At 44.5% G+C, this 17,749-nt stretch overlaps 1 protein-coding gene across 1 annotated transcript; it reads left to right on the top strand.

Moving 5' to 3' along the window:
- The first annotated feature begins 359 nt into the window (after window positions 1-359).
- Window positions 360-15,962, top strand: LOC137531577 (uncharacterized). Its single transcript, XM_068251517.1, has 6 exons — window positions 360-459; window positions 4,187-5,484; window positions 6,969-7,354; window positions 10,456-10,616; window positions 13,720-13,849; window positions 15,715-15,962. Exons 2-6 carry the CDS (start codon window positions 5,265-5,267, stop codon window positions 15,895-15,897), a joined length of 1,080 nt encoding a protein of 359 aa, XP_068107618.1. The 5' UTR covers window positions 360-459; window positions 4,187-5,264; the 3' UTR covers window positions 15,898-15,962.
- Window positions 15,963-17,749: the final 1,787 nt, after the last annotated feature.

The raw sequence follows: 17,749 nt of genomic DNA, 5'->3' as shown, positions 1-17,749 counted from the left end.
AGGACAGAAAGGTGACAATATACTCTGTACAGCGCTGTGGGATGTATAAATGCTAAATAATAATGTGAAGAGTCCTTATTTTGTGCAGTGCAACAGAATATGTTGACACTTTATAAATCATTTATAAAAGACAACATCAGACATTCCTGCCCTTCCTGTTGCACACAGTCTGTTCACACAGCATAAACAGAACAAAAAGTTTTCACTTTCTGTTAAATAAGGAACAAAAACTATCATCTCCCAACAGCTCATCCAGTCTAGCGAGCAACCAGCCCAGCACAGAGCCGTGTCCGTATCCCGGGTGTCAATAAAGGTGATTGAGAAGAGGGGGCGGAACGCCGGCACTTCCTGGGGAGAACCAGGAAGTGGAGGCTGCACGTGTGACACGCAGGACAGAAGGAAGGCTACTGTGCTGCTGATCACGGGGATTGCGCGGGTGATGGGACAGGAGGGGCTGTGGTGAGTAGAGATGGGAAGTTCGGATCTTTTCAATGATCCGGATGATTCAAATCGGTTCATTGAAAAGATCCGGATCTTTGATCCGAATCTCGGATCATTTTACTACCGAAGCATTCGGGGTGAAATGACTAGCAGGACAGGTCTTTCCCTGCTGTGGACAGGAGAAGGGGAGGGAGTGGACACACAGAGAAGGGGAGAAGATGGACAGAGGGCAGGGAGTGGACAGAGATGGGAGGAGGGACGAGCAGAGAGCAGAAATGTTTGCACACAATACCCACATGCAGCAATCATATGCTTTACATGTATTTCACCTATATGCTCATCTGTATACTTTGACTGCAAACGTCGCACAGTGAAGGAAAGCATTCCCAGAAGATAAGTGCAGCTGTTTAGTGCCGAGTGCAGTGCAATCACAGTGCCTGCAAAGTTACTGAGCTGTGCTGAGCCAAAAGTTTCCAATGTGATCACTGTGCAGCACTACGGAACAGCCAGCCTATAATGGGCAGCACATTGCAGCCAGTATGTGTGCTCTACACATATCTGGCAGTGGCACCCATGTCCCCTGTCTCTCATCTACCTGCTGTCCCTGCAAGGCTGCCTCGCATCCAACAGAGCGATCCATCTCAGCTCTGCTTCCAGGAGCCCGCTGCCCGCTGAGAGGGGGCGTGTCGCTTCTGGCCCCGCCCCTTTTGCGATCCGAATCGTTCATTTTGATGATTCGGATGATCGACTCATAAAATAGATTCGGATCAAAGATCCGAATCGTTCATGATCCGGACAACACTAGTGGGAGGGGGGCATAAGAGAGGAGGGGCTGCTAAGATGGACAGCTGGGAGGGGCAAGACTATACGAACAGCTAATATAGTCAGGGGGCAAAGGGTAAGAAGGGAGGGGCGACAGAGAGGGGGCAGTTGGAAAGGAGGATCCAGTAATATGGATATGAATAACGGAGAGGGCAGGAGGGGAAACGGCTTAAGGCTAGTACACACTAGCAATTTTGATTGACCAATGATTGCTCAATTTTACCACCTCCATGTAGTATGAGGGCCAAACAGATTTTCAATTCTATGCAGATTATATAGGTAAATGGTCATACTACATGGAGGTGGTAAAATTGAGCAATCATTGGTCAATCAAAATTGCTAGTGTGTACTAGCCTTTAGAGTTGCTGAAAGGAAGAGAGCAATCTAGCTGGGTGAGCAGCAGATTGGGGGCATCAGCCAGGGGGATGGGCAGGAAGTACCACTGGGAGGGACCAGGGGCAGGTAACAGAGATTTCTCTGGTAGAGAGCCAAGAAAAAAATGGTATTAGACTGAAATAGAAGAGGCATTATAGGAGGAAAAGCTTGGACATGATAAAAGATGGGGGCAGCCAGTATGGGCAGCTGGGAAGGACGAAAGAGGAAGAATAACTAGTATTAGCAGATGGGAGGAGGTAATGCCTGTGGTACACACCAAGCAATTTCCTGTCAGATCGATGGGTTGAATCGATAATTTCCATCATCTCTGACTTGCTCTAAATCGAGAGTGGGATCGCTTTTCAGATCATCACTGCACAAAATTGATCCTGTTGTCGATCAGAAGCAGATTGGACATGATGGGAATTATCGATTCCGCCTGTTGATCTGGTGGGAAATTGCATCGTGTGTACCAAGCATTATGCAGTAGGATCAGTCACTATGGACAGATGAGATATGATCTCAAACTCGACCTTCCAGTTTTTCTGCTGTTTGCTGTGATCCAGAATTAGCAAGGGCTAAACCAGAATTTTGCATACGGCTGATCAGAATTGGAGACCTTAATTAATTAAAGCTAACCTGTGACTTAAGTTTTAAAAGAAAATCAGATACTTACCTCAGGATTGGGAAGCCTTTGGATTCTAATGAGGCTTCCTCTGTCCCTCTCCGTTCCTCTGGTCCAGTGCTGGCAGCCCCCCAACAGGTAAACCATACCACTTGCTTATGCCATTGCACACGTGCAGTAGTGGCTTTCCCCTTTGGCTCCAGTGGCAATAGCCGAGCCCGATCAGGTCCTCACTACTGTGCAGGCAACGGCTCGGCTATTTCTGCTGGAGCTCATTGGAAGGCCTCTACTGCACATACGTGCACCAATGACAAGCCCTTGTTAGTGGATTTTCGGGGGCCCAGCACTGGATCTCTTCTGGTGAGGAGGATGACGGGAGAAGCATCTTTAGGATCCAGAGGCTTCCCTGACCCGAGGGAAGTACCCTCTAGGGCAGGCATGGGCAAACTCGGCCCTCCAGCTGTTATGGAACTACAAGTCCCACAATGCATTTGCCTTTGAGTCATGGCTGTGGCTGTCAGACTCCTACAATGCATTGTGGGACTTGTAGTTCCGTAACAGTTGGAGGGACGAGTTTGCCCATGCCTGCTCTAGGGGCAATTTTTTTACGTTCCGTTTTAAACTATTAGGTAGTTAACCATTAGCTTTCTGAATATGACAAGCCAAACATTCTGGTTCAGACCCTCCTAATTCTTGTAGCTGTAGAAGAAAAAAATCTATATCAAAGTGTAACTTTATCAATATTCTATCATACAGCAGAGGGGGGCAGCTGTCAGGGGTGCTGGAAGAAGGAAGCAGGAGGAGCAGCAGACAATGCTTCTAACAAAGAACAGCGATTATTGTTATTCAGGAAACCTTAAGTCAGATGGACATGGAGGCTGCCATATTTGTTACCCCCCCCCCCCCCCCCTTCCCCAAACAACAGTCTTGATTAAAAAACTATACATTCTACAATTTTGTGTACAACATATACTGTAGTAGAATGCAGTGAATTATTCAGCATACCCACTGTGATGATCATTATCCTGGTTTCAGCATCAGAAACACTTCCTATAGCTATTCAGTGTACATATATTATTATTATTATTGCTTTATAAAGCACCAACTTATTCTGTGAAGCTGTGTATTGATATGTAGCCCCGCCCTCCCAGTGATGCGTTGCCTAGGCTGTTTAGCTATGCAGAATTCATTACTCCCCCACAAGTATTCTAGAAGTCCAGACAACTTTTCCACTGGCACTAGAACTCTCTGTAAACGTACTAAAGCTGTCACCGCCTGTGATAAATCTCAGAATGGGAATCAGGGCGAGGAAAGATTTTTCCAACGGGCAAACTTTTTTATAAGTGAATATTGTAAAAAAAAATTGTTATTTTGACTGCAGTTCCTCTTTAAAGGCTACCCGAGGTGACATGATGAGATAGACATGTGTATGTACAGTGCCAAGTGCACTAACATAACTAGGCTGTGTTCCTTTTTTTCTTTCTTTACCTGAAAGAGTTAAACATCAGGTATGTGGCAGTCTCTGTCTGGGTCCGACCTCATCGTTACCCTCACTGATAGGAAATTACAGCCATAAAACACTTTCCTAGCAGAAAATGGCTTCTGAGAGCAGGAAAGAGAGTGGGTGAATAGTTCATAGATTTTAGCTCTGGCATACTTGTGTCATTGATCAGAAACAATGAAACAGTAAAAGATTAAAAAGTGGATTTAAATATAAATCTAAAAAGTCATTTTTAGGAGGAGGAGGATAGATACAATTGTTTATCTCATCAGGCTATTTTCACCTCTGTATCCTTTAAATGGTTTGTTTGTTTGCTATTGTATATATGTGATATTTCAGTGTCTATTATAAGAAAACTCTTGTCGGGTTATGTTGAATCTTGGAACGGATTCTCATATTTGCCTTTCTCTCTCCTTTTTTAGGTAAACGGCCAGCGCATTAGATAGCATTAGAAAGAAAGGCGTCTGTCCCCTCGGATGCCGGGATTCGCAGCTTGGCGTTTACATCGGCGACAACTCTGTGAAATGCAAAGAAGTGAAGGTTTAATCAGCAAATCACCCATGCGGTGCTCACAATCCCCGAAACATACAGCGAACACGCCGTAGTCATAGCACCGCTGGCTCCCCGCCAGCCTCCGGCAATATTAATGAACTCAGTGTCAGATTATCTGCGCAGCGCCAGATTTGTGTTCAGGACGGAATTAAAATTCCCCAAACCTGGCGGCTTAAATCCTCCGCTTCTGGTTCCCCTGAAGGATTTATAATTCTTCCAGTGGTCTGTTACAAAGTCAGGCTTTGCTGCCTGTTAGAGTTTTGTGTGACATATAATAGATCACATGTCCCTTGTGTAGTATTAAGGCAAAGCAAGCCGCTCACAATTTTAGTGCTTTTTGGTTTTTATTTATTGCGAGGTAGGGAGACTAAACACCCTTAAAAAGAAGAACACAGAGTCAATGGGAGCCCGAATGGTGCAAGTATGTTACAAGAGGAGTGATAGAAAACAAAAAGGATTAGGGTACTCACAAAGGAAGGCTGCACAAGGTGCAACCAATCACTGAAAGCTGGTGGAGATCTATAAACCCGACACCACTCAAAGCTCTGCATATCTGGCTCTGATACAACTCTGGCATTTTATTTGGCCTGAGGAAGTGGGTGCAGAACCACGAAACGTGTTGCCTGTGCTTATTGAAATTCATATTTATATGATCTTGTCGTTTTTGAGGTAAGCCACCTCTATTTTTAGTTTTTGATTCTGTTTTATCTACTTCTGGGCGCTTCTTACCCCCTTTTTCAATTTTATTTATTACTTTATTTTCTTGGTAACCCTTTAGGAAAATTTTCTTATAGTTAGTTTATTTTAATTAATATAGTCAGCTTAAAAAAAAAATAAATAAAAATTATTTGAAGTCTAGTTAATTTTCCCCCTGAGCTGGAGTTTCTCTTGTCTGACGTTGTCACATTAGTAGTAGAAAGTGAGACAGAAGATCTCTAATATCCGGCCATGAGTGCCAGTGCTGTTAATAGAGAGGAGGAAGAGGAACGGACACCCACCAGCCTACAGCTAAGTGCTCCTGTGCCACAGCTGAGGAGGAGGAAGCTGGTGCTTCACTTGGACCTGAATAACACCATCCTGGTATCGGATGCAGCCACTGGACAGGGGCCAAGAGCAGCTCTCAACTCCTACCTGAGCACAGTTGCCTGGGGGCGGGTAAATGATGCTGGTAGGTACCTTCTAGTCTTCATGTTTTCCCCCCTGGTAGCCTATTTCCAGTTTTTGCTGGTGCTAAAAGAAACCTGTTTTAGATGGGGGGGGGGGGGGGGGACGAAAAAATACACCTTTTATTTTAGAGATGGGACGATTGCCAAGTTTCCTGTAATCGGAATCCAAGAAGATTCTCGAATCTAATGAATCCTGTAAATAAGAATTGTGTGATGTGTGTAAGAATAGAAGGTTGGGTATACTATTATAAGATTAGAGAATCTTCTCAGATTCGAGGAAATTTGTGATTTGTCCTATCTCCACTTTATTTCCAAATAAAATATTGTCACTAGGGATGATCAATAAGATGCAAATTGTTCTGAAATTATGCAAATTTCATGCAAATGTATTCAGTTTGAAAATGGTCCAATCAATGTAAACCTAGGTTTAAATTGATTGGTCCATTTTCAAGCTGCATATATTTGCATCAACTCGGAACAATTTGCATATCTGTGATCATCCCTAAAGGTGCGTACACACATGCGACTATAGTCGTTTGTAACGATCGTCCTCCGATCTTTACCAACGACGATCGTTACAAAAAACGAACCACCGACTATTAAGGCAAACGACGAACGAGCCAAATCGTTACAAAAGAAAGTTCTGTCTCGGCAGATTTTAACCAACGACGATCGTTTGCAAAAGTAGTACATCGTTGGAAACGGTCGTTCGTACTAGGCTTGACATGCGCATTTCACAATTTCTCTGTGAAACTTCTCATTTTTATGCGCAGGCGCAATAGTTGCTTTACGTGATGTAACGTTCGTTCTAACGATCAGATCGTTACACACCTTTTAAAACTATCTTTACTTAGGTCGTTCTTTCATCAATTAAAAGTTCGTTCGTCGTTCTCAACAAACTATCGTTGTCGCGTGTGTGTACGTAGCATACTTCTCACCATACATTGTACTAGGGGCATCATTTAAATGTTTTAATAACTGGGACAAATGGGGAAATAAAATGTGTGGGTTTTATCTACAGTACTACTTTTTTTTTTTTCATTTTTAAATTTATAATGGCTGAAAACTGAAAAGATAATTACTTTGTTTTCATTTTTTTTTCTTATTCTTTGAAAAATACATATAAAATTAAATAATTCTTAGCAAAAAGTACCACCCAAAGAAAACCTAATTTGTGGTTATATAAATCATTTTGGTGTGATAAGTAGCAATAAAGTTATTGGGGAATGAATGGGAGAAGCATGATGTGAAAATTGCTGTGGTTTTTAAGGGAAAATAAACTGTGGTAGGGAATGCGGTTAACGAATAAAACTATGTATAACGTAAGCCTTTATCCTATACATAATCTGTATTCAGTGTCATTATAACCAGACCCCCAACTGCTTCCTTTGCTGAGCGATTGTTTTTTTATTTGCTTACAGTCTGTTATGATATAAGGGGCGGTGCCTATTGGAATGTTTGTTTGACAATGCAGTTTTTGTTTCAGGTGAATGGAAATTGATCAGTGATTTGCCCACAGTTCGACCTCCATCACCAGATGCAGTCAACTATTACGTCCAGTTCGGTCGTGATGGTCACTTCATTGATTCGGAGATAGGGCGACGCTTCAAGGGGATCTTCAGGCGTTACATGGAGTTGCTGGAGTGGAAGGGAGAGGCAGACGAGCTGTTCACACAGAGAGGAGAGGATAGGAAGCTCTATCATTGGATCCTGCCATCGTTCTTCCATCTCCTGCACAGCCTCCACCAGCAGGGGAGGCCCTTCACCATCATCCTGAGGACCTTCGGCACTGACCTCCCCCACGTGCTGCGGTCTGTCCACTCCGCCTTAGCCGGGAAGCACCCACATTTCCCCCACATGCAGGAAGTGCCGGTAACTATACCTCTGTGCTGTTGTCTTGTCTGAAACGAAAGCCTAACATTGCTGGGCAGGCCAGTGCAGGTGCGTTAGCTGTGTAGCTGACAACGCGTACAGTTGCTATGCGGGAGGGGGGGGGGGGGGTGGAGGAACCACAACAGCACTTGCCTCCCCCAGCGGCATCTTCAAAGTAGTTGGCCATTCATCAAGTGAGTTGATCCGGTGGGCGGATCGTTTACAGGTTGGGGGCTGCTGTACACATGCTTGATTATCAGCTGAGGCGGTCGTTATCAGCCAACTTCAGTCGATCATGTGTATGAGGCTTCAGATAACAAACAGCCATTGATGAGGTTACAGAAGGGGGGAGAGGAGGAGAAACAGGAAGGAGAAAAGAGCAAAGCAGGCTTGTATTTAAATCACAGGAGCCTATAGCTACAGATGTCCTGGCACTCTAGACTTCACCCTTCATGAACCTGAAAACCCTGACCCAACTGCACCGCAAGTGTGCTGGCTGGCTCAGCTGTCACTTCTCCCTTACTTTCCATCATAGGTAGCTACCGGTGTCCCTAAGCATCAGGTAGCCAGAGGTACCCTCAGTATTAAGTAGCTAGAGGTGCCCCTGACTGGAGAAAAATCTTGTCGGTGGAATGTCGAGAGCAGGGTGAGTATCATCTCAATTACACTCTGCTTAAAGGGATCTTAAACCGAGAGGGATATGGAGGTTTCCTTTTAAACAATACCAGTTGCCTGGCAGTCCTGCTGATTTCTTTGGCTGCAGTGGTGGCTGAATCACGGACCTGAAACAAGCATGCAGCTAATCCAGTCTGACTTCAGTCAGAGCACCTGATCTGTATGCTTGTTTAGGGGCTGTGGCTGAAAGTATTAGAGACACAGGATCAGCAGGAGAGTCAGGCAGCTGGTGGTATTAGTTTAGGTTCCCTTTAAAGAGAACCAGAGATGAAGCACCCTCTTGTATTTTACCTTATAAATCAGTGGGAACATGACAGTAAACACCTAATCTGCTCTTTGTTTCATTGTTCTCTGTTTAATCTGACTGTTATCACCTCTGATAAGAATCCACGACTGAGCACTCAGTCTAGCTTTGCTACGGAAAGATTATAGCTGAGTCTGTCTTCTCTGGTGTCTTTTCAAGCCCAAGCCTGCCCCCTTGTGGCTCTGCTATAATGACTCAGCTATAATTATTCCCTGCAAAGCCAGACTGAATGCTCAGTCCGGGATTCTTATCACAGCTGAAAACAGGCAGATTTAGCAGTGAGGATGAAACAGAGCGCATGGTAGGTGCTTTCTCTAATGTTCTTACTGATATATATGGTAAAATACATAAGGGTGCTTCGTCTCTGGTTCCCTTTAAGGAAGGAGGGAGGTGCTAGGGGAGGGGAGTAAGCCGCCTTTCCACCATCAGGCACCTGTAGACATGTGCCTACAGTGCCTTATGGTAAATCCTGCCCTGGAGTTTAAGCTATTCAGGAAAGTAACCGTTAATAAAAACATTTTTTGTTCCAAATTTTACGTTGTAAAATGCAAATCCTCAGTATTTGTTTAGTAATTTACAAATGAAAGTAATTTTAGTAATTAAAAAGGCTTCGTAAGATAATGGTTTTAAGCTGATGCAAATTTAAAATAAAAATCTAAAAACTAGGATGCTCCTGATAGATTTGCTATCATTCTATCGATTGGGAGAGGCTGTTCTGTACTGTGCGTGAGGTGATTGGCGGACGCATAGTTTTGCATTGTAATAAGCAGTGCTTGTGGTCTCCGACCTATATTTTTGTTAGATTTCAGCAGGAATCTGATAACTGGAGCTGCCATGCAGTGCATCAGGTAAACGATTGATAACCTATAAAAAACTGTATAGTGTGTGGGGGGCTTAACCCTGGTCAGTGAAACATTGACCTTTTATTGTTTTTTCCTTTCCAGTAATTATTGCTTTTGTGTAGACAGGCAGGTACTAGTGTTGCCTCCTCACCACACCTTCCCTTTTACCTAGTCCCAGGCAATAAAACTTCCTGAAGTGTGAGAATGCATGTGCTGACTACACTGCCCCCAGGTGGTTAAATCCTGCCAGTACAGTTCAAATTTTATATTTTTTAATAGGGCTGACGCCTTTTTGTCCAGCTCTTTACAGAGAACGTCAGACAATCTCTGTTATTCCGACCGGCTCACAGTCTACTCTCTTTACCAATGTTTTACACTAGTTACACTTCCAGGGAGGTCTATGACACGTTAGATACTTATCTGTGGCCGCATATGGCTGTCTATACTGGGTTGGGGGGTTTACCTTATACTGAGGGCACATCTAGCTACATATACTGGGAAAGGTGGCTACTGGGGGCACATCTGGTTAACTATACTGGGGAGGGGAATACATAATACTGGGGGCAAATCTGGGTTCCTACACTTACTGGGTTGGGCACAAATTGATGGGGGGCATTTTGGAATTTGGTGCTCTGGTGTTGGAGGCCCAATTCTGCTGCTCACCATCTACTTCCTGTGACCACAAAGTCTCGCCTCCTCATGTACAGACAGTTTCTGCTGTAATGCAGGGATGCATTGCACGGCTGTCTCTCCTGAACTGTTGCTGACGACTATCTTTGTGCGTGTTTACACACCTTTTCAAAATGGTTCTTGCCAAAGAGATCAGTGTTCAAGAGTATCTGAAAAAACAAACTTCCCTTGGGGGTACTTACCTCGGGAGGGGGAAGCCTCTGGATCTTACTGAGGCCCCCATCCTCCTAAGCCTTGGCGATCCAGCGCTGGCAGCCCCCAGTCAGGACACATGTCAATATTTACCACCTGCGCAGGTGCAGTAGCGGCTTACCACTGGGCTCTGAGCCCAATTGGGTTCACTCTTCTGCGCAGGCGGCTCCTGCCAGATAGCCAAGGCTTAGGAGGATGGGCGATGCCTCATTAGGATCTAGAGGCTTTCCCATTGTGAGGTAAGTACCCTCCAGGGGAAGTTTCTTTTGTTACAGATTCCCTTTAACCTAGAAACTGGTAACTTTTCCAACAGTGTCGGAAGTCTTCCATATTCCTCTTTGTATGGCGTGTACATTCAATGTCTAGTAATTTACACTTGGTCTGATCTTCTGTTCTAGCTCAGTGTGGACCTCAGCCCAGGCAAAATCCGATGCAGTAAGAGGGAGATGGTGCTCACCCATGGATCTGATCGTGTGTCTACCAAAGGGGAAGAGAGAAATATATATGACTACTTCACCAACATGTCTGGAATTGGAGGATTTCAGGACCACTTTGACTGGTGAGCGGCAGGACTGGATGCTCTGTCTGTTAGGAATATAGCCGATACCCCAGCTGTCTGCCGTACTTGTATTCAGGAACGGAACAGGGGAGCAGTGCCTGATACCGCAGTGACACCCAGAAACTGTAAGGGGGCCCCAACAGCTACTTCCCTCCCTCTGATACAGGGGACCATCCTCCAGATCAGGTGTTTTGTGGCTACACTTGTTAAGGGTGTGAAGACCCTGATGGCCACTCTTGTTTTATGACCCTTGCAAGTTTAGCCCCACCCAGACTGTGTGTGTCACAAGGGGAGGCAAGGGAAGGGGTGTGAACATTGGTGGGGCCCCATCAGTTTTGCTGGGGACCCCATGATGTATAGATACGTCCCTGCTTGTATGTACCGTATGGGCTCGTTCACACTAGAGGCGTTTTTTTTGGAATTTGTAAGCGCAGGCAATTTGTACAAATCACCCTAAAAGCGCTTACACTATGCTTTCCAATGATATGTAATACGGTAGGGGTGTCTCGGCACCCTGTGGGAACAAGGTATAGGAGACAAGAAGTGGGAGCCCAATAGTGTAATATGTCGGTGTACAAATAGAAAATAATGAATCAAAATACTAATCACAAAGGAGGGTTGCTGGGGGCAACCGACCACATAAAGCAGGTGGAGACCATAAACCTGACTCCACTCGGGGTAGTCCCAGACGGGACCTGGATGTGGTCGCTCTCCTCGGAAAAATGGTTACAGAAGTCCACCGTGGTGGAACCAACAAGTGGTCTGTCGCCACCCCTCGGGCACAGAGTGTGCGGGGGTAAAACTAAGCACAATGGGGGGGGGAAGAGGCGCCCTGGTTGTATAAAAGCGTCTAAAAACAGCTTAAAATTAAAAAAAAAAAAAAAAAAAAAAAAAAAGATATGAGGTAGCTTACCTCAATGACGAAATCTGTGTGTGTAACAAAAGCTCCCTATGCCATATAGATTCCTTCATTTGGCACTGTTATTGGCCTGACTATGCTCTAAAACATTAGCCACAGCATGAAGACCTTTATTGAAAAAAATCTTATTTACAATTTATAGAAATCCTAAAAAATAAACAAGTAAAAACATGCAGTTTTAACTTGGTTTCACTTTGCAGGGAGCACTGAAAGGGTTAAGCCTCAGTGTTTACTGTATGGTGAGAGCTGCCTCTGCAGAGCTCCTGCTGTGTTTTCACATTTGCTGATAAGAACTGATTAGACACTTTGATGTGGTTAAACATACACAGAACACAGAGAAGTACATTTCTTCAGCAACTGTATGTGGAATGAAGACTTTTCATTCTGTGCTGTGCAAGAGTTTGGGTCGGCTTTAAAATGTATAAAGTAGAGTCCCTGAACACACATTAAATATTTGTCAGCCAAAAAGATTGTTTATGAGAGGAGCTTTACTGAATATAACTTTGTGAATTAAATTCCTTATTTTTACAATAGTTATTTATAGATTTATTTATTTTATTTATTGTATTTATAAAGCGCCAACATATTACGCAGCGCTGCCAACATATTCCGCATATTAGATTTAGTGTGCCGATTGTAAAATTTAAATGTATCAGTGGTGCTGACATCTTTACTGCTGGAAAGCTGAATCACTGTGGGATTTTGTTGTTGTTTTTTTGTGTTTTTTCAGGCAGGGAATTCCAAAGTGTAGGGGTAGCATGACAGAAGGCTCTGTCTCCAAAGGTTTTGAGGTGGATTTTGGGGGTGACAGTTATTAGAACCTTCTGATCTAAGATTGGGGGGGGGGGGGGGGGGGCTGTGATGTCGTTGCAACAAGTCCTTCAGGTATCTAGGGCACAGATTGTGCAAGGATTTGAATGCCAATAAAAGCCAATCTTAAATAGAATTCTCCATTTTATTGGTAGCCAGTGGAGTGAGCGAATATGGGTAATCCTGAATCATTTTCATGTTCCGCTATGAGTTGTTGCAGGTCCTCTGACATCTAGTGTGAGTACAGGTGTCTCTGACGCCACTGACCGCATCATCCGGAGTCTGTTATGTTGGTTGGACCCTCTGTTATTTTTCTGTTGTGGTCTCATTTCACTTGTGTATATGTTAAGTCCAGAACCCGAAGTCTGGCCACTTCTGGTTCTGGCCGACCAAAATGCGAAGTGCCCGTTTTACTGTTGCCAATGTGAGGAATGAATTGATTCCAGCTACTCCGTGCTCCTTTCCTCGGCTCTGGCTCCTCCTATTTACCTCTGGCAGAGGGGGACATTTATCAAGAGTGTCTGAGACAAAACATTAGTAGGTTTTTAGAAATCTGTGCAGAATTGTCTCAGACATCCCAAGAAATAACTAAATAGTGCAGTTTCCTTCTTACACTGTTAGGCATAGGAGGGGTTAGGAAGGTTTCTGAGACAGTGCAGTGTGTGAGGGAAATTACTGTTGCTGAGGAAACCAATATATCTGCTGTATTGCATCAATGCCCAGCACTGGAAGGACACCTGGTAGCAGGGGGAGGAGCCATTCACAAATCATGCCTAGTCTGCACTACATCTGTAGAACTGCTATAAAGCACTTCTAAATCTGCAGCAGTTTAGGGATAGATTTGCACTTTTCTTAACTATAGTGCAGCTCTAGAAATCCATGCTAAACTGCCGCTATTAAGTAGGATTTGAGAAGTTTCTTATTCTCATACAGAACAGCTCCCCTTGCTGGTTAGGACAGTTTAAGAAGAAATGGTCAGTAATGCTTTGATAAATCTGGCCCACAGAGTTGTTAGTTGCTGCAGGGATTCGTGCCATTTGTTCCTGTAGGTGGGCACTGCAGAACGGGTGCTGAGGGATGCAATGTCTGCAGTGTTCCCGCTGTGCTTCCCTGCAGCGACGAACAACTGTGTGTAAATGGGAGGGGGCAAAGGGAGGAGCTTGGAGCCGCTGGAATCCATTTATTCCTCACATTAGCCGCAGTAAGACAGTCGCTTCATATTTTGGCCGTCCAGAACCCAAAGTGACCAGACTTCAGGTTCTGGCCGTAACATATACAATAAATAACTTGTATGCCTAGAGATATTGCTGCCGGATTTACATTTTGTTCTCCTTTCCCTTCTGTGCTCCAATATTAAAGAAGTTCTCTCCTCAGGTGGGCCAGAAACAGCTTTACAAGCTCAGGAGGGAAGCCATTCTGGATCGACCCCAATGACCACAATCTGCATATCCTCATAGATGACAACATCCGGCTTGGTGAACACGATACCATAGTGAATTGCCGGGTGCGTATGGATTACACAAAGAGACTCTGAAGTCTCCTAAAATACAGTTTTTTATTGCAAAAAGCTGTTCAACATTATTGCCCTAACGAAAACGCCGCATCCCCGCGTCTGAAATCTAACTAAATCCCCCCCCAAACTCCCCGGGGCACACTGCGGGGAGCGCTTCTGTGAGAGGCAGAGCTTTTAGCTGCAGCTCTGCCTCTACACGCGTCTATCAGCATGTATCTCCGCCTCCGCCCGTCCCTCTCAGATTACCTTTACTGAGAGGGGCGGGGGAGAGGCGGAGATACGAGCTGCAGCTGAAAGCTCTGCCTCCCACGGAAGCGCACAGAGCAGCAAAATCCTCGACCAAGAAAGTCGTGGATTTTGCGAGGGGAGTTTGGAGGGGTTTAATTTAGTTTTGGAAATAAAAAGCTGTATTTTAGGAGATGTCAGTGTTTATTTAAGGAGGCAGAGGAAGGGCCCTTTTCCACTACTACCATTTTGTGATCCAATTCTGACCGCTTGCGGATCGCAAAACGCTAAGTACAGTAATTGTAGCAAAATCACTACGCAAGAGCTCTGTCTAGTCTGCTGGCTTATTAGACTTTTTATGGGGGCCACCCAAATATGAACCATTACTGAGTCGTGGTAGGTGGTTTGGCAACTCTTTTTGAAGGACTATCACGAAAAAAGTAGGTAGTTAAAATCTGACTGAACCGACAGGTTTTGGGCCAGTCCATCTCCTCATGGGGGATTCTCAGGGTTTTCTTTGTTTTCAACAGCATTTCCTGAACAGCAGTTGCAAAGTCTAACTGACAAAATAGTGTGCAAGTGCCTGTTTCCACTACACACAGATTGGCTGCAGAAAAACGGACTCCAATGAATGCCTATGGGAAAATCTGCATCAGAAAAATGGTGTTTAGTGGAAACAGTCCTATAGGCATTCATTGGAGTCAGTTTTTCTACATCCATTCTGCATTCAATTTGCATGTAGTGGAAACAGGCCCCGAGGGAGGCTAGCTGGTATCTTACTATTTTGGCAGTTAAACTGCTGTTCAGGAAATGCTGTTGAAAACTAAGGCCTCACTAAGCTTTATCGAACGTTTGATAATTTACCTCATGAGTAAAATCTAATTTTGAATTCACTAAGGTGTTCTAGATTTATCGGATATTTTATCGATAAAATGTTCAATAAATCTATAACACCTTAGTGAATTCAAAATTAGATTTTACTCATGAGGTAAATTATCAAATTTTCAATAAAGTGTTTGATACAGCTCCGTGAAATGAGGCCATAGAAAACTCTCACTTCTATACCTGAATGTTTAACTCTTCAGGTAGAAAAAGGAAAGGATCACAGCCTAGTTATTTGTATGTCTGGCACTGTTCACACGCCTATCTCATCGTGTCACGTCACCTCCGGTACACTTAGAGGAACTCCAGTGAAAATAATGTAATAAAAAAAGTGCTTCATCTTTACAATAATTATGTATAAATGATTTTAGTCAGTGTTTGCCCATTGTAAAATCTTTTAAATCCCTGATTTACATTTTGACATTCATCACATGGTGACATTTTTACTGCTGGCAGGTGATGTAGTTGCTGCTTGCTTTTTTGGAAGTTGTAAACCACTGTAAACAGCTATTTCCCACAATGCAACAAGGTTCACAGACAGGAAACTGCCAGGACCATGGTCCTCAGTTTCTTGTGGGAGGGGTTTCACCACAATATCAGCCATACAGCGCCCCCTGATGATCCGTTTGTGAAAAGGAATAGATTTCTCGTGTAAAAGGGGGTGTCGGCTACTGATTGGAATGAAGTTCAATTCTTGATCACGGTTTCTCTTTAAACTCTACTCTAATGTTTTTCTTTATCTGTTTTAGGTTCTTCTGGACAAGCAGAAGGGGAAGGAGTACAGAAAGGCCGCCACGTCTGAACTGTATGACGTCTGCTTGGTGCAGACAGATCTCCTGAAGGCCATCGCGGAGAAGGACTACTTCCTGGACTGCGTGCAAGTCTGCGAGGAGAACTATGAGCGTTACCTTCAAAGTTTCCTGTTAGAATAGAAAATGCTTTAGGTCTATGATTTACATTAATGAGAACTGATAAATGTATTTATTTCCTTTTCTTACATTTGATTTATTAATTATTTTTTTTAATTTATATAGCGCCAACAACTTCTGTAGCGCTGTACAGAGTACAAAACCAGTAGTGGGAAACGTATACATGAGATGTAGATGTTCAAGGCAGAGTACAGTTATGACATCCAGCAATACAAGTACAAATACATACATACCGGTAGTTAATGTGTGGTTTGAGGTATAACTAAAATTAGTGCACATTTATATGGTAAATATAAATAATAAAACAATAGGAGGAGGTCCCTGCCCTTGCGAGCTTACAATGTAGAGCAGGGGTCCCCAAACGTTTTGGGTTGAGGGCCGGGTCAACATACTTCAGACTTCTGGGGGGCCGGAGTATATATAAGATGATGTAGAAGTCTTTGCGGACCAGACCGTGAAGCATACCCAGGTGACTACCTGCAATACAATTGGACAGCAGAGTCACCTGATGTGGAATTTGATTGGAAACCAGCGAATTACTGCTTTCTGGCTTCCATGTGGATGGGTGGTGCCTACACTGATATTCTATATGCGGACCACCAATATTTAAAGATGTAGCTGCCCGCATCTATAATACATTTTGTGTGTGGGGGGCCGGTAAAAAAGCCTCAGGGGGCCACATTCGGCCCGCGGGCCTTAGTTTGAGGACCACTGATGTAGAGGGTAGTGGGGTGGAAACAATAGGGAAGAAAACACAAAGGTTAGTGGTTTTGGCAGTGAACCTCTAATGCAACTTATAGGCTTGTCTGAACAGGTGTGTTTTTAGAGTAGGTGTAAAGGTTTCCAGGCTTGGAGCATGATGAGCAGGCTGTGGGAGAGAGTTCTAGAGGAGAGGGGATGCTCGTGAGAAGTCCTGGATGCCCGAATGAGAGGAGGTGGCCAAGCTAGAGGACAAAAGGGTCTCCTTGGGGAAGCGGGAGGTTCTGGACAGGGCAATATCTGGAGATTAATGTACTTTTATGGTGCAGTATTCTCAGAGAGCCTCAGGGTAGGTCACTGGTAAGCACGTGGCCGGCGCGTAGCTTTGGCGTAGATGTAGAAATTATTTTACACAAAACATTAAATGTTGAGCTGTGTCCTTCGGCCCACTAGCAGTGCTTGCCATGCGATTGCTGGCAATTGTTAAAGCACTAGGACAGTGGGACCCTATGGGGGTGATATACTTGCGATTTGTATGAAATTGAAAATGCACTGCCTGTAGCATTTTCGGGGAGATTTGCGTTTTGAGGGCGGTTTCACATTAGTAGATCGCACCGCAACACTAAAAATAGGCTTTGTAGTTACCCGCGGTAATGTTTGGTAATGAGCTTTCATGTAATTCTTGGCATCGAGTCAAATCTTAAAGTGAACCTAAAGTCACTTAAAAAAAACGAGATTAACTCACCTGGGGCTTCCCTCAGCCCCCTGCAGACGATCGGTGCCCTCGCAGCTCCGCTCCGATGTCCCAGGACCCGCCGGCGAGCACTTCCGGTTTGGCCGTCACCGGCCGACAGGGATGGGAACGCGAGTGATTGTTCGCGTTCCCAGCCTGTATATCGCCCCCTTTGCTGCTATTGCGACCTCCTGGCCGCAATAGCAGCATAGGGGGCGATATACAGGCTGGGAACGCGAACAATCACTCGCGTTCCCATCCCTGTCGGCCGGTGACGGCCAAACCGGAAGTGCTCGCCGGCGGGTCCTGGGACATCGGAGCGGAGCTGCGAGGGCACCGATCGTCTGCAGGGGGCTGAGGGAAGCCCCAGGTGAGTTAATCTCGTTTTTTTTTTTAAGTGACTTTAGGTTCACTTTAAGCGAG

Source organism: Hyperolius riggenbachi, chromosome 9 (genome assembly GCF_040937935.1).
Source record: "Hyperolius riggenbachi isolate aHypRig1 chromosome 9, aHypRig1.pri, whole genome shotgun sequence".
NCBI lineage: Eukaryota > Metazoa > Chordata > Amphibia > Anura > Hyperoliidae > Hyperolius > Hyperolius riggenbachi.
The sequence above is the reverse complement of the archived record's forward strand: the minus strand, read 5'-3'. Positions and strand labels throughout refer to the sequence as shown.

Bases quoted from the DNA above. Each gene is read 5' to 3' on its own strand.
- LOC137531577 (XM_068251517.1), top strand. From the start codon at position 5,265: ATGAGTGCCAGTGCTGTTAATAGAGAGGAGGAAGAGGAACGGACACCC. The intron at 7,355-10,455 runs GTAACTATACCT...CTTCTGTTCTAG, and splicing joins CCCACATGCAGGAAGTGCCG to CTCAGTGTGGACCTCAGCCC. The intron at 13,850-15,714 runs GTGCGTATGGAT...TATCTGTTTTAG, and splicing joins ATACCATAGTGAATTGCCGG to GTTCTTCTGGACAAGCAGAA.